The sequence below is a fragment of the Bidens hawaiensis genome, unplaced genomic scaffold (genome assembly GCF_021521415.1).
Source record: "Bidens hawaiensis isolate Kalapana, Puna unplaced genomic scaffold, B.hawaiensis_p1.1 tig00003356_1, whole genome shotgun sequence".
NCBI classification, from domain to species: domain Eukaryota; kingdom Viridiplantae; phylum Streptophyta; class Magnoliopsida; order Asterales; family Asteraceae; genus Bidens; species Bidens hawaiensis.
In genome coordinates this window covers 154,883-176,788 of record NW_027491185.1, presented here as the reverse complement: position 1 = coordinate 176,788, position 21,906 = coordinate 154,883, and the positions used below count along the sequence as shown (strand labels likewise).

General features: G+C 42.4%; 2 protein-coding genes across 2 annotated transcripts; both read left to right on the top strand.

Annotated features, from left to right (window-relative positions):
• The first annotated feature begins 2,532 nt into the window (after positions 1-2,532).
• LOC143623145 (F-box protein At5g07610-like) lies at positions 2,533-3,798 on the top strand. Its single transcript, XM_077094119.1, has one exon. The coding sequence runs from the start codon at positions 2,533-2,535 to the stop codon at positions 3,673-3,675; it is 1,143 nt and encodes a 380-aa protein (XP_076950234.1). The 3' UTR covers positions 3,676-3,798.
• Positions 3,799-10,873: 7,075 nt separating this feature from the next.
• On the top strand, positions 10,874-11,479 carry LOC143623144 (F-box protein At5g07610-like). The gene has a single exon (XM_077094118.1). It carries the CDS (start codon positions 10,874-10,876, stop codon positions 11,477-11,479), a length of 606 nt encoding a protein of 201 aa, XP_076950233.1.
• The last annotated feature ends 10,427 nt before the right edge of the window (positions 11,480-21,906 follow it).

Sequence of the window (21,906 nt, the reverse complement as noted above, 5' to 3'; positions counted from 1 at the left end):
GTTATTGCTCACCCCTAACTTTCAAGGCTGACTATGAGGCCCCGATAGACCCGATGATTTTTAATAAAAATTATATATTTTTTTTGAATTTTTATTTTTCATGTTCTCGGAGACGGCCCTGCATAATTCCGCCGGGTAGTGATATCTTCTGCTTGTCAATACTATTCTTTCTCGTTGCTTCTCGTTGCATGTCTCTTGCTAGTAATTTTGTTTCCCATCTCACCTTTGGAGGTCAGATTTTACAGAACAGTTGTTTGTTTGTTATTTTATACCAACAAATTTACAATTAAATATGCAAATCAAATAAAATTTCTGAATCTTGATTTGTTAAATCTTCATGCAATATCATATCATATATGAAATCAATTCAAATGATCAGAAAACACGAATCCTGAATTAATTTAAGACTAAATTGGACACAAAGTAACTTTAAAATGTTTCAACTTTGAACCGACCCATTTTGGCCTAGCCTTTCAACTTTGGCCCATTAATCCACGATCACTAAACCTCTGATTTCCATTACGTTTTCCGTCATGCAATTGTAAGCCAGAAATCCTAAACGTGCTTCTTGCATGCTTCCATGGGGGATTCCGATAGTCAATCTGTAGCACGAATCGGTTTCAACGAAGACCTTTTAACAGAGATCCTTATCCGGCTTCCTGTTACCTCCATCCTTCGTTTCAAATCCTTATCTAAACACTGGCGTTTGCTTTTGACTCACATACACTTCAGTACTTCACCTGCTGCTATGATAATAATCATAATAATAATAACATTTCTAAATCCGTTGGTCTATTTGGTAGCTATGATATATATGTTCTCTATGATGTTGAAAACCGAAGCCCTCCTTTTCGTAATCTCGATTTCTACTTTAATCGTGCTTATGTTGTAATCGTGCAATCTTTAACGGTTTATTACTTTGTTTTGCTGATCACAATGGTGCTACAGAATATTATGTTTTTAATCCCACCACCAAGCAATTGGCAATCATCCCATCGCTCCCCAAATACGTCCGGACTATGGCTCTAGCATTTCATCAAACAGAGCGTATACACTACAAAGATGTTTGTATTTGTGCTTTACAAACCGACCGGGACTTGATTCAGATTCACGTCTACTCATCTAATACAAGGAAATGGAATATTTGTGTTGAATCTTTCTCTGCACCTAATCCAGAGTTCTGCCACCCGGCTTACTTGAATGGAGCCGTTTATTGGGCTCCCTTTCCCTTTTGTGGAAGTAGCAATTTTTTATACCTCAAATTAGATGTTGAACAGTTGCAAATGTTGCAGAAATTATCTGTAGCAAACTGGATTCAAACTCGCGCCAAATCTAAGCTGAGATGTAAAACTTAAATATTTCTCATGAGCCAACCAACCATGCTTCATTTATATTTTTAAAGGTGAAACATAAATCCTATACAATGGTGTCAATCGTGTCAGGTTGGCGGGTTGACGGTTTGATGGGTTACGGGTTGGCGTGTTGAGATTCCTCAACCCTAACCCAACCCATATATTTATTCGTGTCGTGTCGGGTCGACCCATTTTAATTCGTGTCGTGCTTCGGGTCAACCTATTTTTACGTTCATTTATGAATATGAGTTCAAGTGACTTAATAACAACCAGGAGAGCCGGTGTGATAAACGAGTGCTTAGAAAAATAAAAACAAAAGGTTAAATTTAATAATATACATAATAACATATCTTATGGATTCATAAGATATAAATACTAAAATACAAAAAATAGTAAGAATATTTTGTATTTGTATTTTAAAAAAATCAAAATGGAAGGTTGTGAATCTATACTAATTAAAAAAAAGAGAATGCTAACATCAGTTGATCCTTATTAAGTTAGTAAGAAACAAACATTTTAAAAAGCAATGTAGTAAGTTTGATTCTCATCAACAACATATTTTTTATTTTATCATTCATAAAGGAAAGTGTAAAAATGGAAACTTGTATACTTGACAGCCTATGTAGAGGGTATAATCAAATGATTGTGGAAAAGTTGTTTTACTTTAATAGATAGTACAGGTAGATTTTAACAAGATTTTAACAACTAATTACTCTTACTCATATGAAACAGTTTAGTAATTTATGATATATCAAATTATCTTTGTGTACCTCTTATTCATAATTAAGAAACTTGGTTTTCACATATTTATCACATATAAGAACAAACGAATGAAAATGATCTATGAATAAATAAATAGAACTAATAAAATTAGAATGTTAGAGGTGAAGAGTAAATAAAAGTCTTTTAAAATGAAATTAGTTTTATTTTTAAAGTTAATAAATATACGAAAAATTAAAAATCTAAGTTTTTAACTTTAAAATTCAACACTTATTATCTCTAAAATCAAAATATTAACTTCTCTAAAATTCTTAAACATGTTAACAAGTCAACCCACATTATAACGAGTCGTGTTCGGGTTGACCTATTTTTTAAACGGGTCAAGTTCAGATTGACTCGTTTAAGAAAATGAGTCGTGTCAATCGACTCAAAACCCAAATCCGATCCTCCCAGGGTTTCCATGGAGGATTCTGATCTTCCATCGATTCAATCAGCAGCACTAATCGGTTCCAACGACGACCTTTTAACCGAAATCCTTATCCTTATCTCCATCCTTCGTTTCAAATCCGTATCCAACCACTGGCGATCGCTTTTGACTCACAGATATTTCACCCACCGCTATGATAATAATAATAATAATAATAATAATAACCTTTCAAAATCCCTAGGCACTCTCGCTCGTGATACATACATCCCGTTTGATCCTGAAACCCAAAGCACTCCTCCATACTGCAATCTCTATTTCTACTTTAATCGTTGCCATGTCAGAATCGTGCAATCTTGTAACGGCTTAGTCCTTATTTACGCCGTTAACAATGGGACTCTTGAATGTTATGTTTTCAATCCCACCACCAAGCAACACGCATTAATCCCACCCGTACCCGGTGGCAATCTCCGTTTTTTCGCCTTGGCGTTTCATCAAACAGAATGTGTACACTACAAAGTCGTTTGTATTCGTACTTTAGAGCCGGATAAAAATATGTTTCAGATCCAAATGTACTCGTCTGACACCGGGGAATGGAAGATTTGTGTTGAATCTTTCTCTGCGAAGAACCCGACCTTCCGCCTACCGGTTTACTGGAACGGAGCCATTCATTGGGCTCCTGATTTTCGAAGTGACGATAATTTCTTGTACTTTAAATTAGATGTTGAACAGCTGCAAACGTTGCCCGTGCCGGAGGGGTTGGTGTCTTATGTAACATCGACAATGTATTTTGGGGAATCTGGTGGTCATCTACATTTAATATTACGCAAGGATTACGAACATAACTTTATGTGCGGGAATGTGTACGAGATGTTGAGTGATCAGTCGGGGTGGTTTGTCAAGTATCAAGTACAGCTTGATGGACTTCAAGGTGCTTTCCCGGATATGGATGTCTATCAATACGATTATGAGCTTTCTGGTTTAAAAGTCGTTGATGTGGTTAGAGGCAAAGAACACGAAGAAGAAGGAACATTCTTGGTGCTGATAACTAACGGGAAGTTGATAAGGTATAATGTTCATGACAAGAGTTTTAATCTGATCTATAATCACACCGAAGGCTACTTTTTCGAAGATTCCTCAAGTTGTCATCGTTACATTGAAACCTTGTCTTCTTTTTAAAATACAATTGTGCTTGTTTAATTTTTTGGTATGAATATGTGTTTTAATATATGTTGCATCAGACATGCCAGTTCATCTGAATAAAGTTTTGTGTTTGTTGATAACTTTGTTTATTAATATGTGTTTTAATATATGTGGCATGAGGCATGTGAATTCATCTACATAAAGTTTTATTTTTTGATAATTTTGTTTATTGACAAAATGGAAATTCCTATAGTTGCAGTTTGCAAATTTATATTTGGCTTAATTGGCGAAGAAGTCATAGCGGGATTAGTTGTTAGAATCTGCAATCTAAATATTGATTTTTATGCAACAATAAGCACTTTTGAATAACCAAATTGTCTGTTTTTATGTTATAGAATCCGTAGACTGTTAAGGAATAAGAATGCCCATATGATGAGCAAGAAGCTGAAAGGCGTCATGGTTCTTTTAGATGTTTGTTTGACTTTTGAAAGTCAAAAGTCAAACAGCGGATCTTCTGTATTTTAAACCAATCCGAACAAAATATTTGTTGTTTACCTCCATCTAATGTTGGACTTGCCTAAGTTTTGTCATAATCAAAACTGTAGCAATCTTTCAAGCATATCATGTTATTCATGGGGGTAACGGGATTATAGGTAAAAACAGGGAACATACTTTTTTCAAGCGTATCATAAACTTGCTGAAAACATTCGTAAAAAAAGCGAAAGAACTGCATAGAGAGGTTGTAAATATAGATGGGATATTGGAAAAGTTAAGTTTGAGAAAACTGGTAAGGAGGTTATGCAGGTACACTGTGTTTCAGTTGTGTAAGTTAGCTGAGAAGAGTGGAATCATTGATGCTGATGTTAGGGGCGCAGGTGAAATGCGGGCTTGATCAGTGTTTAATGAGGCCCTTTATTTGTTAATACTATTGCGTGTGTTATACCAAAAAAAACTAAAAAGAAAAAAAATCATGAATCTTCAACCGTTAAAATCTTATATGATAAAACCCTATATAATAAACATGATACGACCCACCTACCTTGACCCGACCCATAAAGGCGCGCGGAAGCTGCAAGTCACGTTTCCATATCCTACGCTTTAACTCTGCATTTTATGCCACTATCACTGTGAAGAAGTTTGTAAAACCATCTGTTTTATCTCCAACCAAAACAGATTGTGTGCACTACAAAGTTGTTTGTGTTTATGCTTTAGAGCGGGACGGAGACTTGTTCAAATTCAAATATACTCATCTAATACAAGAACATGTCAGGTCTTCTTTGCGCAGAAACCCGTTTTATGCGACCCGATTTGAAGTTATAGTCATTTCACTCATGGAGGATTTATGATCAATCTGGAGCATGCGTTGGTTCCAACAATGACCTTTTAACCGAAATCCTTATCCGGCTCCCCGGTACCTCAATCCTTCGTTTTAAACGCGTATGCAAATATTGGTGATTGCTTTCGAGTCACACTCATTTCACCCACCAGATATCTTTGCGAAAACTCCTGGTCTTTTTGCTCGAAATACTATAAATGTTCCTTTTGATGTTGCAGACCGAAGCACTCCTCCTGTCTGAAGTCTTGATTTCTACTTGATGAGCTTCTGGGTACTTTCCCGAGCATGGTCCACCAATACGATCATGATTTAGAAGACGTTGATGAGGTCTATAAATATGATTTTGAAGTCGTTAATGTGGTTAGAAGTAAACAAGAAGATGCATTCTTGGTGCTATTAACTCCCGGGTGTATCATAAGGTACAACATTCACGACAAGAGTTTGAAATAGTTACAATAGCTATTACTCCTTTGAAGTCTCAAGTTTTTCATCGTTACATCGAAACCTTGTCATCTTTCTAAAAGACATTGAGGTTTGTTTATGTTTTTCGTTATTATGGTGTTTAAATGCATTTTAAAGTTGTTAGTAAAGTTATTAGCAACAAACGAACACATACACAAATTATTGAACAAGAATCTCAACTTGACTGGGCTTGGGCCCGGCCGCCCGCACCCATTTCTTCTTTGACTTCAAATAATAAATCGGGCCAACAAGGCCTACGAACCCAACAATCAAACCATGGGTAGTCTTGATTAAAAGCTAATCTACAAATCATCTGAATCAAAAGCAGCAGTATTACTAAAAGCCCTAAATTCGTTTTCATAATTTGGTGCTTGAATTTGCCAGTAAGGGGTTTTTGGTTGGACCAACATTTTCTAGTCCTGGTTTGGTTGAATGGGTGAGATCTTTGCCAACAGTGACCGGAGAAGCGTCAATTTCGTTGATTCAAGTTATGTGTATCAATTAATATGAATTAAAATAACCCGAGTCGAATAAACCGGAACTTGGCTTATTCGACTCGATAAACACTCTTATCTACTAGTTGTCATATGTTATCTTCCTCAAAAATATATTCAAATAACAACAAAATAAATAAAAATATAAAATAGGAAAAGAGAAAATCATCAGGGGAGTGAGCGAGGGTACCTTATATCTCGAACGCATCATTATTGTCGAGTCATCATCGTTATATCTCCAATCTATATCGCGTTTTCTATAGAGTGTATAGCATTTTATTTTCGAACAATTATTTTACGATTGAACCATTTTTTTTATATTATAATTAACAATACTCTAATATCATGTTGTTTTATTGGGCTTTCGTTCAAGGGGTAGTCTGCTCATCTTTAATAAGTTAGAGGTCTCATGCAATCATGCGTACGTCTTATTGGCTCTCTAATTGTTCACCTCAGGCTTAGGGAGCACGCTTAATCAAACCTAATCCTTATGGAGGACATCGATCATCAATCTGGAGCAGTAATTGGTTCGAACGAATACCTTTTAACCGAAATCCTTATCCGCCTGCCCGCTACCTCCATCCTTCGTTTTAAATCCGTATGTAAACACTGGCGATTGCTTTTGAGTCACAAACACTTCACCCTCCGGTGTGATAATAATAGCCTTTCTAAATTTCCTCTTGGTTATTTTGGTCATGGTTATTCAAAGGAACCATAAGGACCCCTCGCAAAATCTTTATATGTCCCGTTTGATGTTGAAAACCCAAACACTCCTCTTTTTGGTAGTCGTCTTGATGCCTACTTTAATCGTTCCGGTGTCACAATCGAGCAATCTTGTAATGGTTTATTACTTTGTTCTGCATGTGACAATAAGGGTGATATTGAATATTATGTTTTCAATCCCACCACCAAGCAACTCGCATCCATCCCACCAGTACCTGGAGGCCATAACCGTTTTATGGCTCTGGCATTTCATCAAACACATTGTGTGCACCACAAGGTTGTTTGTATTCTTGATTTATACCCTAGAAAGGACTTGATTCAGGTTCAAGTCTGCTCGTCTGATACAAGGACATGGAAGATTTGTTTCGAATCTTTCTCTTTGCCAGATTCCGTCTTCTACCACCCGGTTTACTGGAACGGAGCCGTTTTTTGGTCTCCTTTTTCTAAATATAAGTTACTGCAATTCAAATTAGATGCTGAAGAGCTACAAATGTTGCCCTTACCGGTGGAGATGATGACTGATAAATCAAGTTTTATGTATTTTGGGGAATCCAGGGGTCATCTGCATTTAATATATCGCACGGAGGGCGAAGAATATATTTTGCACGTGTATGAGATGTTGACGGATCATTCGGGGTGGTTTGTCAAGTATCGACTACAATTTGATAGGCTTCTGCGTGACTGCCCATTCTTATTCTTACAATATGACCATGTAGACCATAGTTTTTTTCTAGTTGTTGATGTGGTTAGAGGTAAAGAAGAAGAAGATTCATTCTTGGTGCTATCGACTAAAGAGAGGATGATAAGGTATAATGTACATGACAAGGGTTTTAATGAGTTTTATAGCAGAAACGACGGCACCTTGCATCCCTCAAGGTGTCATTCGTACATCGAAACCTTGTCTGCTTTCTAGAAGACAATTAGGTTTATTTATGTTTTTCTATTAAGAAGTTCTAATGTGTTTTAAAATGTTCAGCAAAATTTTTGTTTATTAAGTTTAGGTTTATATATCTAATTATTGATTTTTATGAAATAATATGCACTTTTTAGTAACCAAATTGTGTGGGTTCTTTTTTCTTTTCTAGAGTTCATAGATCATTAAGAATGCCCGTATGACGAGCAAGAAAGATCCTATGTGTTTCAAAACTCTATAAACAACTGTGTGCAGCCTCAGTTTCATTGCCCATATTAATTAACAAACCTAATAGGTTTCCCACATTTACTAAAAAAACTTTCAAAATATGTACTTACTACCCCGGTTGTGATTACCATTGGTGCAGTAACTGCACTTTATTCAGATATCATGGGAATTATTAAGTTTTGTTCTAAAGCTGTTAATCAGAAACCATATAACTCATTTAAGAATATCATGTTCTTGACGGCCTGGCGAAGCAGGCAGGTTGGGTTGGGTGCCAAGTTAAAATAGGCTCATGCCATACTTAACTGGTTCGGGCCAAAATGAGTTGCTTTAGAAATTCATTACTTTAGTTTGGTTTAAAGCAAAAAAAATAGGCTAGATTATATTATCATCATGGTTGCCCTTAGTCGATCAATAGCCATTTCAACTCCATTCTATCTGCATCTGAACAACATGCGCCTTCAAATTCTATTTATCCCAAGAAAGAACATAACCATTCAAGCTACTTCAACAAACGGATCCAATCCATTCAAATGTAATTCGGTTAGATCACTTTTATAGTTGTGATTGATCCAAAATGCTACGCCAAATAAAAAAATTTGTATATAAGCTAGATAAGCAGTGATTTTACTTTTGCTTAATATGTGTAGATGCTCAATAGACACGTCTTTGACTTTAAATATTTCTAGAGCACTTACTAACTTCTATACATGGAACTGATGGAAACATATAGGTATGTGAGTATGAACCGTGTATATAGCATTAGACTTGTACCCCTAATCTACAATGGAAAAGAAGAAAAAAGTTTGTCAATATAAAACAAATGACTTTCACCATGACAAATAGATATGCCAGTAAACATGAGCGGATCAGGGGTAGCTCCCCTTCAAGTTTCTTAGCGAAGAACATTTTTAGTACAATTTTTTTCCTTCTTCGTTTTATGTATTGGCTACCTCGAACAAAAATTTTTAAGCCCGTGCTTTCCCTCTACTTTTCTTTATAGGTCCCCCACTGTCAGTGAAGGTGGATACCAACGGTTGTCCATCATCCATACTATGTCAAAAACCAGGTCATGCGCAACGCAATTTCCAGCGGATATTACCTAGAGATCACCCATGAGTTAGTCAACGACGAGTTACCAATAACTCTTCCAATACCAAACGCCTTTTTATCATGGTTACTTTGAAAATGTATCGATGATTGTCCCTGTTGGTTTGGGTTATGCTACAAAAGGAGTTCTTGCCTATACTGTTTAAAAAGGATATCAATATATGGTGTTTTAAAACTTTAGGCATGATGTTACACGTTGACACGATGAAAAGATAATGACTTTTGACACCATAAACAGAAATTTTAACCTTGTGTCAGGCAGTACGGGTCAAGGGAGGGTCTCAGGTAGACAGTTTAAATTTACTATGCACAAGAATTAATTAAGCTTTGAAGATTAATTAAATTAGTTTGTGACATTTTAACAACAATGAACCACCCAACCCAAGGTTATATATTACTTCTAATTCCTCTTCGTTTGAGTTTATTGACTTTGGGATCTATTTGGTCAGTGGGGTTGGTGTGTTCACTTCCTCTCGCTCTTTCACAGCGGGGTTCACCCTAATCTATATATATAACTAATTTTTTAAAGAGATATGATTCGCAACTATTATATGTCTAATGTTCAATATTGAAGTCGTTATAATTCAACCAGAGGTCGTATAATTTATCGACTCCCGTGACAAAGATTCGAAAGATTAGGTGTCATGAAATGATAAATGAAAACTATTAGTCCCACACGAAGTTTGTGAATAGGTGATTGTCTGATAATGAGCAAAGAATATCCATCTATCTGCAAATGGGGATGAATTGGGCCTTTTGATACAATCAAATATATAGGCCCAAGGGCGCTAATAGGAGCATCCTCTAGGCAAATACTTTTATGCATACCTCTTCTAGTTTATCCACGCCATATTTTATTTAGATAAAATGATACACACTAGCTAATAGTCCGTCAAGTGCTACATCATAGGCGCATTGGGAATGAAGATAACTGTAACCATACACATAAAAAATGGCATATTATAGATTATAAGTACATAACCCAAGACCATAGCAACTTAGGGCAGAACAAATCTAATAATTCTTTGATTCCAGTTAGCGCAACCATAATGGGCTACAAACCCAAGGTTTGAATCCATGTGGTGATGGACGGTGGAGTTGGTGGGTGGTTGACAGTGAGTGGTTGACGGTGGGTGGTGGCGGCGGCGGACGGTGGGTGGTGGTGGTGGCGGACGGTGGGTGGTGGTGATGTTGGACATTGGGTGTTGGTAGGATGTTAATAAGTGTGAGGACGGTGGATATTAGCTTATTTTTTAAATTCAGTAGTTTTCGGATCTTTAAAAAAAAACAAAACCTTACTAATTTACTACTGTTCGATCAACGTTGAAGGGCTAATATGCTAATCGTACACAAGTTTGAGGTCTCAAGTGTCGTTTTGACTCTCTCTTGACAGCTTAGGGTTAATAATAACTCTAGTGTTTATGATAATATTCAAATGATCATTACCATGGAGGATTCCAGTCATCAATCTGGAACCCTAAAAGTGTCGAGGGCCATGGATCATCAATCTGGGAAACGAATCGGTTCCAACGAAGACCTTATATCCGAAATCCTTATCCGGGTCCCAGTTACCTCCATCCTTCGTTTCAAATCTGCATGTAAACACTGGCGGTTGCTTTTGAGTCACAAACACTTCACCCACCGGTATGATAAAATTAACCCTCCTAGATCTCTTGGTCTTTTTGCAATCACTTATAAAATCAACTATTCAACACATAAAGCTAGTAATGTTGGCGATATATATGTCCCATTTGGTGTTGAAAACAAAATCACTAATCCCTTCTGTAGTCGTGGTCTAGATTTCTACTTCAATCGTTCCCCTGTTAGAATCGTGCATTCTTGTAACGGTTTATTACTTTGTTATACCTTTCAAAATGGTGCTGGTGGATATTATGTTTTCAATCCCACCACCAAGCAACGGGCACTCATCTCATCGGTCCCCAGCAACATCCGTTCTATAACATCCGTTCTATGGCTCTAGCGTTTCATCAAACGGAATGTGTGTGCTACAAAGTTGTTTGTATCCGTGCTTTAGAGCCTGACGGGGACTTGTTTCAGATTCAAGTCTACTCGTCTGATACAAGGACATGGAAGATTTGTGTTGAATCTTTCTCTACGCAAATATCCAAGTACGAGTACCCGGTTTACTTTAATGGAGCCGTTTATTGGGCTCCCGATTATCATAGTGGCGGTAATTTCGTGTGCTTCAAATTAGATGTTGAAGAGTTGCAAATGCTGCCCTTACCGGTGGAGATGATGCCTTATGAAAGAAGTATAATGTATTTTGGTGAATCGAGAGGTCATCTACATTTAATATTTGACACTGATGGTGAAGAACATATTTTGCGTGTGAAGGTTTATGTGATGCTGAAGGATCGTTCCGGGTGGCTTGTCAAGTATCGAGTACAACTCAATGGGCTTCTGCGTGATTTTCCGTGCATTGTCTCTCAATATCAGATTCTGGATGATTTCGGGAAGCGGAATATCCACACCAAAATGATTTTGATGTCGTTGATGTGGTTAGAGGTAAAGAAGAAGAAGATACATTCGTGGTGTTGTCATCTAACAGGAAGATGATAAGGTATAATGTTCACAAAAAGAGTTTTAAGGAGTTATATAGGTGCGACAACTACAACTTGCATCTCTCAGGTTTCCATCGTTACATCGAAACCTTGTCTTCTGTCTAGAAGACAACCAGGTTTGTTTATGTTTTTTCTCTTAAGGTGTTTGAATGCATTTTAAAGTATTAGTTTATATCTGGACATACATATGGTACTAAGTTGATGGTAAAACTGGAAGGTTTGGTAATTTGTGTTTGTTGAAAACTGAAGAGGTAGGTCCCAGCAGAGCCCATTTGGACCCGCAAGACTCACCTTGAAGAGGGACGTCTGCACAGAAACCAACTGGATCCGCAGGACCAACCATGCTCAGAGACGTGACGTCCTTACGCGCAGTACGCAAGCTGTTCCCGCAGGAAATGCCTCCCGATGGTGAAGGACTCCGCCTGTTCCCGCAGCTTCGGATACAAGCCATCAGGGAAGGCCACCCGCGTAGCAAGACTACACGCACAAGGCACTTAGCTCTCAATCACTCAGTGTCACCTGAAGGAATGAGCAAAGCCGGGAACAATCCCGCACAAGGGCGGGAGGGGGAATACTCCCGCCCAAATAAGCCAGTCCGTACGATACGGGAAGATCTTCTGTACTATACTTGACGAGGTATGGGAAAAAGATCTGACTAAAGATACGACAGCTTATTGACCACAGTATGGCGAGCAGCATGCTCCTGTACTGTGTCACTATTAGCCGCTGCCTACTCACCAACTACTGCCATACCACGTGCGTAGCCGGCAGTTGGTGGAAAAGGAATAGTACACAGCAGGCCTGGTCACTATCAGCCGCTGCCTACCCACCAACTACCAGCAGGGCACGTGCGTAGGCCACTGTTGGTGGAACAGGAACACTGTTGCAGCCGGCCACACTTCCTTGGAAACCTACCTTCGGCTATAAATACCACAAATGGTATGACCATCTCATCTTATCTTATATCATCATATTATACCTGATATCTGCTCTAGCAATATCTTAATATACATTTATATTTAAAGTGCAATCTAGTCTGATTCTCACGCCGGAGGGTGGTCACAAGGAGGAACCCCCCCCCCTCTCAGTGACAAGCTCACGGTGTCTGTTTTGCAGGTTATCAGAAGAACCATCTTCTCAGGGTCTAACCCCTCGTGGGAAACATCTATCTAACCCCCAGGTTACCAGTAGCCTGCCCGGGGTCCGGTTAGTGTTTCTTCATTGGCGCCATCCGTGCATAAAGCTAGAACATTTTTCTCCATTTTTTCAAACTTCTAAGATGGTTAAAGAAACTCCGGTAACCACAACCCCAGCTACTGGGGGGAATACCGGCAACACAGTTTTTACAAACACTACCCCGGCTACCCAAGCCGGGGCAAGTGAAGTAAATTTTATGAACACTACCCCAGTTACCCAAGCTGGGGCAAGTGCAGTAAATAATCGCTCACTGGGATTCACCGATACCCAGTTAGAGAAACGAACAAGACTCCCCCCCAAACACTCGATGAGGTTAAGGCATGGGCGGAGGCACGTCAAAAGGAATTCCAAGCTGAGTTGGACGAACGCTTGCGTTCCGTCCAACAGGCTGACGAATTCAAAGGATATTGGGACGATGACTCGGAGGAGTCCGACTCCGACGCGAACCCTCGCCATAGGGCAAAAGGGAAGCGTAAGGAAACGGACTCCCAACCGAGAAGGCATTTTGGACAAGCCTTCAAACCAAAAAGCACAGGTGGAAGTCCACGAGACTTCTCCAAAACATTCAGACTGAACGTTGCAAATGCGGGAACGTCCAAATTTGCAAGGGACATTGCGGAAGCAATTGCCCCAAAAAGTGCCAAACAAATGTCCAGCATAGGCACATATGATGGTATATCCGACCCAGATGACCATTTGAACAGATTCATAGCGGGGGTAACCGTCAGTAGTTGGACGGAACCCACGTGGTGTTACATGTTCCAAATGACGCTTGTCGGGGCTGCTAGAGCGTGGTTCGATCGTCTACCGGTCAACCACATCTACGACTGGGCAGACTTCCAACAGAAGTTTAGCCAACACTTCAGCCAGCAAAGAAAGTATACCGAGGAGCAATGGACAATCCTCAAGTGCATTCGAGAAAAAGATGAATCTTTGCTAGACTTCATCACTCGCTTCAACTCGAAGAAGCTAAGTCTGGGTAACATTAGCGAAGATCTTGTTCGCGCTGCCTTTATTCAGGGCGCGAACGACCCAGAGCTCATCCGCACCTTAACGGGTAAGGATGGCATGCCATCCACATGGGATGCCATCATGACAGCAGCAAAACGCTTTGCGGAAACGGAGAAGCAACTGGGTAGAGATCTCCCACAGAGCACAAACCTCTACACCCAGAAAACAAGGGAAGACAACGTCCTTACCGCCCGATTAAACAAAAAGCGAAAGCTAGGCATTTGGCAGTCAAGGGTAAACTTTGACACCTCATCCGGCTTGCAAAATCGGTTAGGCGGAAGGGATAACGTACAGCCAAATAAGAACTCCAGATGGACGCCGCTCACCAAAAGTGTCACCGAGATATTCGCCACTGAGGAGCTCCCATGGCCAAAGCCTCAAATAATCCGACATCGTCACAATGCTGATCGGAGCAAATACTGTGACTTTCACAGGACAAAAGGCCACAACACCGAAGAATGCATAGACGTGAAGGACATGGTCGAAGCATTTGTCAGAGATGGGACGCTCGCGCACCTCGTGGCGCAATGAACGCTGAGCAGGCCGATGCGTGTAGAACCCCAGCTGGGGAAAACACGAATAAAATTCCAGCTTCAATGTGGAGACTACATGCTGCGTAAAGAACGAGATCCCGAACCAGGTGCGTATCGGCTCGATGGCACTCCCATCCCAACATGGAAGGGAGCTCATTTACACAGTTTGCATGTAAATCAATTCCAAATTTGTAAAGAAAAGGCCAAGAGTCACTTCTAATGGAAACGATTCTCCTTAAAACATTGACGCTGATGATTTTACATTTTTATGAACTATCAACACGGATATGCCGGTTTTCACCGCATAATTACGTGAAGTCGTTGCGTGGGGAAGGCGGCAAAACCCGCATAAACCCAAAAAACGACAAACCTTCACGCAGGTCAGTTGAAGGGGAAAAGTTCAGTCCCATTAAATGAAAGTGCCGGTCTATCCGCATGAATCATGAAAAAGGGAACTGAACACTAACCTATTGACAACCGCGCGTCGAACGGTTAATTTATTCAACACGGATATGCCGGTTTTCACCGCATAATTACGTGAAGTCGTTGCGTGGGGAAGGCGGCAAAACCCGCATAAACCCAAAAAACGACAAACCTTCACGCAGGTCAGTTGAAGGGGAAAAGTTCAGTCCTCCCATTAAATGAAAGTGCCGGTCTATCCGCATGAATCATGAAAAAGGGAACTGAACACTAACCTATTGACAACCGCGCGTCGAACGGTTCAAAACAGAATATCCTCAAAAAAGGATGAGGAAAACCTACACGCAGGTCAGATATGGGTAAAGTTTAGCCATCCTACTAAGTGCAAGTGACGGTCCTACCCGCACAATCACGAAAGAGGAAGCAAAACTTCACACCTATTATCTACCACGTTCAAAGGTTAACTTATCCTCAAAAAAGGATGAGGAAAACCTACACGCAGGTCAGATATGGGTAAAGTTTAGCCATCCTACTAAGTGCAAGTGACGGTCCTACCCGCACAATCACGAAAGAGGAAGCAAAACTTCACACCTATTATCTACCACGTTCAAAGGTTAACTTATCCTCAAAAAAGGATGAGGAAAACCTACACGCAGGTCAGATATGGGTAAAGTTTAGCCATCCTACTAAGTGCAAGTGACGGTCCTACCCGCACAATCACGAAAGAGGAAGCAAAACTTCACACCTATTATCTACCACGTTCAAAGGTTAACTTATCCTCAAAAAAGGATGAGGAAAACCTACACGCAGGTCAGATATGGGTAAAGTTTAGCCATCCTACTAAGTGCAAGTGACGGTCCTACCCGCACAATCACGAAAGAGGAAGCAAAACTTCACACCTATCTACCACGTTCAAAGGTTAACTTATTCTAAACACTTGGAAAATTGCTAATTTAAACTAAAGTATGCAAGTCATATAACGTTTATAAAGCAAGGAATCCAATAAAAGAAGCGGTTTTACCCGCACAAAGATTTATATTTCACAATGATTCATTACAAGAATGGCCGGGTAATTACCAGCCTACAAGAAAAAAAATCCATACAAGCTAAATCTATCCTAGCAGTGGGAAGGGATCTTCAGGATCAGGCTTCAGGGCCACTTCCACTTGGACCAGCACCGTCAGTAGAGCGTGGCAGTTCAAGGAAAGCCTTAAGGATAGCTAGCCCATCATCAGCAGCAGCAACTTCATTCACCTTCTCCACCACCGGATGCGGGAAGGCGGCGTACTGATTCACTGCTTGGTCATAAACAGCTTCAGTATCAACATTGTACAAAGGGAAGTTGGAAGGCGGGATGCCTTTCTCAACGAACCCTAGACCAAGCAGGAAGCCGACCTTTTCCCCATCCTCGTGAGAAGCGTTGAGGGCTGCGCTCATAGCATCATCATAAGAGGTCTCAGCAAAGACCCGATGCACAACCTACAAGAAAATATACAAGTATCAGAACCTTTTCTATTTACAAAGAAAAGCGTAAAGACAAGAAAAGCTTACCTGAGACAACGCTTCTTGAAGAAGCCATTCCTTGGCAACCAGGGCTTCTTGGAGGGCAGCTTGAGCTTCATTACGGGCGCGATCGGCTTCACTCTTGTTGAGGTTGGCAAGCAACACTTCTTTAGCCGCAGCCTCTTCGACGCCCTTTAGCTTACGCTCAGCATGGTCAAGCAACCCCCTCTGGTCCAGGATTTCTTGGAGCTTTTTGGCGTCTTCCATCGCCAAGGCATCATGAGCCTGCTGGAGAGCCTCTAATTTGGCTTTAAGCTCCTCATTCTCCACGTGTAGAGGCTCAGCAACAGCTTCAGCCTTGGTGGCCCTCTCGGTTGCGTTCCTTGCAGTTTCCTTAGCCAGCCGAAGCTGTTCATTAACAGCTTGGGCAGCCTTGGAACGGGCCTCAAGTCGAGCCTGAACTTCAACCTCGAGGGCCTTGAAGGCCTTCTCCTTCTCCGCAGCCACTGCGGTAAGTTTTTGGTTCTCCTCCCGGACAGCCCGCGCCTGAGCTACTTCCTTAACGCGAGCTGCTTTTAACTTGTCGTTTTCACGAAAAAGCAGCTCGACGCGCGGCTGCATCCGGGCCAGGAGAACCCGAAGCTCATTGCTAAGCCTACCCTCCTGGTAGCTAGCCATGGCTTCCCCCAACGCACCACTAGGAGCAGCGTGACGAGCCCACTCCACGCACTCCACAGGGGTGCGAAGGGTTGTTCCTCGGCGAATGTTCCATCGTGGAACATACACTTCATTGGAATCCGACACTGCAAAAAACATAAAGCAGTTAGGAAAAGATGATAAAAATATATATAAATGGGCCAAAAGAACCCTACGCACCTGTAGGGTCAATAACAGGCCGATAGCCGCCGAACCCATCACCTGAACCCAAGGGAAATCCATCCAAGAGGTCAGGCAGATGGGAAGGTGGCAGAGATTGGCGAGAAGCCCCATGCGTACCTGATGGATCGGCCGTCTTGGCCGATGACGGGGACATGGTAGCAGCCGCCGCGGTCGCCGCCGCGGATTCCGCAGCAAAAGTAACCGCCGGCTCGGTGAAAGATGCTGTAAAAATAGCACTCACAGCCGGCGGTGACGTCATCTCAGCTGGAACAGTCGGCTCAAAGGAGTGAGCAACTGAACCAGCGGAAGCAGACGCAGGCGCCTGGGTCGACGCCTCAGGTAGGCTGACCAAGCCTACCGTCATTGGCGGAGAGGTACTCCCCTGCGCTCCACCCTGGAATGCGTCAACATCCACACCTGCGTAAAGAAGATAAGTGTTTAACGATATCAAACTATGAAGATAAAAGCTAAAGGAAGTTGTACTTACGGGTTTTCTTGAGCCTGAAAGTACGGACGGGCGGGGATGAACCCGATGGAGCCGGCCTCTTCACGCCGGTCACCGTCGTCATCCTGGGCTCTTCGGTGACAGTTGTCACAGCCTCCGGAATGGTGATTTTATCACCACCGGGATTCCCCGCCACCTCTTCGCTCTCGGTCTCCGAGTCAGACCGAGGCGCTGGATCGGCAGTGGAGGCCACCTTCTCCTTCCCCTTCCCGCCGGCAGCCTTCTTCTTCCGCACCAACGGAGGACCATCTGCGGATTCCTCATCAGAACATACGATTAAAGGAATTCCAGCAGAGGTTTCAACATTGAGGGGTCGAGGGTCGAACAGCGCCTTACCTGGCCGACGGGCGCTAAGGATCTCATGACCTAGCGGATAGACCTCCACGAACCGATCCGCCGTTTGTTCTAGGATGGGCAACTCGTTCTCGTCTAGAGCGCGAGTACCCATCCGAGCGGGACCGTCAGTCTCCCGCGGGTTCAGGATCAACTGCAAGTCGTTCCCCTCTGAAACAAACAGGAAAGAAGTTAGAAGAAATTCAAAATCATCAAAAAGAAACAAAGCATACCGTAAGGAACAGAGTTCGAACCGTATTCGAGGACGATTGGGATCTTATGCGCGTCGGCAGCCTTCCACACCCGGCTCATCCCCAGCATCACCATCCCGGACTCCGCAAACCGGTAAACCGGATATTGGACCCGAGATATCTTCGCAAACCATTCCACCTCCTGGTAGTTGGAGGCGTGAAGGCTGGGAAGTGCTTGCCCGTTTTTGAATTTCATGACAATGGGGATGGCGCGAGCGGATATGAAGAAGAACTCCCGCTTCCATGAGCGAAGACTGCGCTCGGTCGCGCAGATCTTTAAACCCTTAATCCGGGTTGTCAACGTGTACCACCCCTGGATGCACCTCCAAGTATAGAAGGTCATCAGGCGGTCGACATAGGGCTCGATGCCCAAAATCCGGCACACCCACTCGAAGTGGCGAATCTTGGCGATCGCCATGGGGTGCAACTCGGTCAAATGAACACCGTGCCTCTTAAGGACACGGTAAACAAACTTTGTCAATGGGAACCTAAGATTCCCATACACAAAGAATGCAGCATAAACCCCGATCTTGCCTCTGGGGGCATCGTACACCGTCTGATGGGGTTCAGGAAACTCAGGCTCGAGAGACTCGAGCATGAACTTCCTGACGACGTACCGATACAGATCGCCAGGCAGAGCACACTGGCACTCGCCAGCAGTACTCTTGTCATCGACTGTAGATTCGAGATCACGAGACATCTTGTAAAAGAATAAGAAAACGATTTCGGGAGAATGCTTGCCTGAAAAGGTGAGTATTCGCCGGAAATCGCAAAGAAGATGAAGAGAAGAGTGAAAGTGTGGATTACAAAGAACCCTCTCCCCCTTTATATACTAATCGCAATTAATGCGATGAAATTAATGCGGAAGAGAGAGAAAACGAAGGTGCAATGAAACTATGACACGTGGCAAAAAGCAAGCTGGCAACAGCTGTTGACAGGACGCATACCATTAATTTCGCGGCCACGCGCCAGAAAAATCGCGCCCACGCGCCTGAAAAAGCGTCTGGAATGACCATGTACTGTCACGTCACCATAACTTCCTGCACGATCTGACACAGTCAGAAGAAACCGTCGCACGACGTTTCAGAGTTTTGGACTAGTCTTCTTTCCACCAACTCTTCGAATTTCAAAATTCAAAATTCAAAAAGATCAAAAAGTAGGCGGGAAAATACCCCTTACCTTGGCAAACAAGTAACCGTAAGACGGATGCGGGTACAGTGTTAAGGCAAAACCCTTCACATACCTAGCACCCGCAGGGAATTGAAGCCAAGTAAAACTTGGCAAACAAGTAACCGTAAGACGGATGCGGGTACAGTGTTAAGGCAAAACCCTTCACATACCTAGCACCCGCAGGGAATTGAAGCCAAGTATACCTCGGCAACCAAGTAACTATAAGACGGGTGCGGGTACAGTGTAAAGGCAAAACCCTTCACATACCTAGCACCCGCAGGGAATTGACGCCAGGAATACCTTGGAAGTAAAGTAACCGTAAGACGAGCGCGGGTACAGTGTTAAGGCAAAACCCTTCACATACCTAGCGCTCCGCAGGGAATTGAAACCAAGAAGGATCTTCTGGGCAATGCTTGCGGAAACGGAAATAACATCCCCGCATAGCGGGAACGTCGAGAACTACGTTGTTTGAAGCTCCAGGATGGAATTGGTGGTTTTAACATAATTGATCACTATGTTCAAAACTACCAAAACCTCATGGAGAATCCACACAAGTGGGACTCAACGCTCCTGACTTGCGAGGAGGTTACAGACCTACCCGCATCATACCCAAAGACCAAGCAGGAAACTCGGGAATTTCTGCAAGTGACAAGGACTTCCGCGGGAGGAATCCCTATGGAAAACCTTAAAAAACCCTTTTCAAAACCCTTTGCTTAAGTCCAAAAGTTCACCTCACTTTATTAAACACTCATGAGAAGAACATTGGACTGGGGGGACTTGAAGAGGTAGGTCCCAGCAGAGCCCATTTGGACCCGCAAGACTCACCTTGAAGAGGGACGTCTGCGCAGAAACCAACTGGATCCGCAGGACCAACCATGCTCAGAGACATGACGTCCTTACGCGCAGTACGCAAGCTGTTCCCGCAGGAAATGCCTCCCGATGGTGAAGGACTCCGCCTGTTCCCGCAGCTTCGGATACAAGCCATCAGGGAAGGCCACCCGCGCAGCAAGGCTACACGCACAAGGCACTTAGCTCTCAATCACTCAGTGTCACCTGAAGGAATGAGCAAAGCCGGGAACAATCCCGCACAAGGGCGGGAGGGGGAATACTCCCGCCCAAATAAGCCAGTCCGTACGATACGGGAAGATCTTCTGTACTATACCTGACGAGGTATGGGAAAAAGATCTGACTAAAGATACGACAGCTTATTGACCACAGTATGGCGAGCAGCATGCTCCTGTACTGTGTCACTATTAGCCGCTGCCTACTCACCAACTACTGCCATACCACGTGCGTAGCCGGCAGTTGGTGGAAAAGGAATAGTACACAGCAGGCCTGGTCACTATCAGCCGCTGCCTACCCACCAACTACCAGCAGGGCACGTGCGTAGGCCTCTGTTGGTGGAACAGGAACACTGTTGCAGCTGGCCACACCTCCTTGGAAACCTACCTTCGGCTATAAATACCACAAATGGTATGACCATCTCATATTATCTTATATCATCATATTATACCTGATATCTGCTCTAGCAATCTCTTAATATACATTTATATTTAAAGAGCAATCTAGTCTGATTCTTACGCCGGAGGGTGGTCACAAGGAGGAACCCCCCCCCCTTCTCAGTGACAAGCTCACGGTGTCTGTTTTGCAGGTTATCAGAAGAACCATCTTCTCAGGGTCTAACCCCTCGTGGGAAACATCTATCTAACCCCCAGGTTACCAGTAACCTGCCCGGGGTCCGGTTAGTGTTTCTTCAAAAACTTTGTTTAAGGAGAAATGGAAATTTAGTTTGTTTGTGCGCCTCTGTTTATTAGTTTGTGTGCTTGCGGTGCAAAAAGAAAAAAAATATCTAATTATTGGTTTTCATACGACAATATGCACTTCCTAGTAACCAAATTTGCAGGTCTTTTGTTCTAGAATTCATAGACCATTAAGGATGTGCATATGATGAAAGGCTTCATGGTCTCTTGCATATTTGACTCTTGAAAGTCAAACAACGGATGTGTGTTCTGGTGTTATTTTGTTCTATTTGACAAATGTGTTGTAGAATAGGTTTTTAAAATCTTGATGATGGTGACATAATTAACATGTTTGGCTAGCTGATAATCATAGTGCAACATTTTATTACATGTGTTAAACCACTACTATGAATGTAGCAGAGTGTCATTGGAATGACCAAATCTTTACCAGAAAAACTACCCGCTCAAATAATAAAGAGCAAACCGAGATGATGCAGCAGTGTTGGACTGTTGGTAGATAAAAAGTGTGATAAGTTTTTGATAAGCTCTCACTAAATTTAGAAATAAGTGGAGGCCACTATAAACGTCTAAAAAACGTCTGCGCAAGCTCTTTTGTCTACTTCGCGCAGGCCACGCTCAGATATTGCCTTTTGCATATTGTTGGTTTTTTCGAAGATATTTCATTAAAAAAATGTTTGCGCGAACTCATCGTGGTGCATACTTGGCTCATCAACTTCTAAGATATTATAAGGTTTGCGTAGGGTTAAACACCAACGCCACCACAATCCATCATCCGTTACCACCACCGTCCATTGTCTACCACCACCACCCATCGTCTGCCACCTACCACCATTGTTTACCACCATCACCCACCACCACCA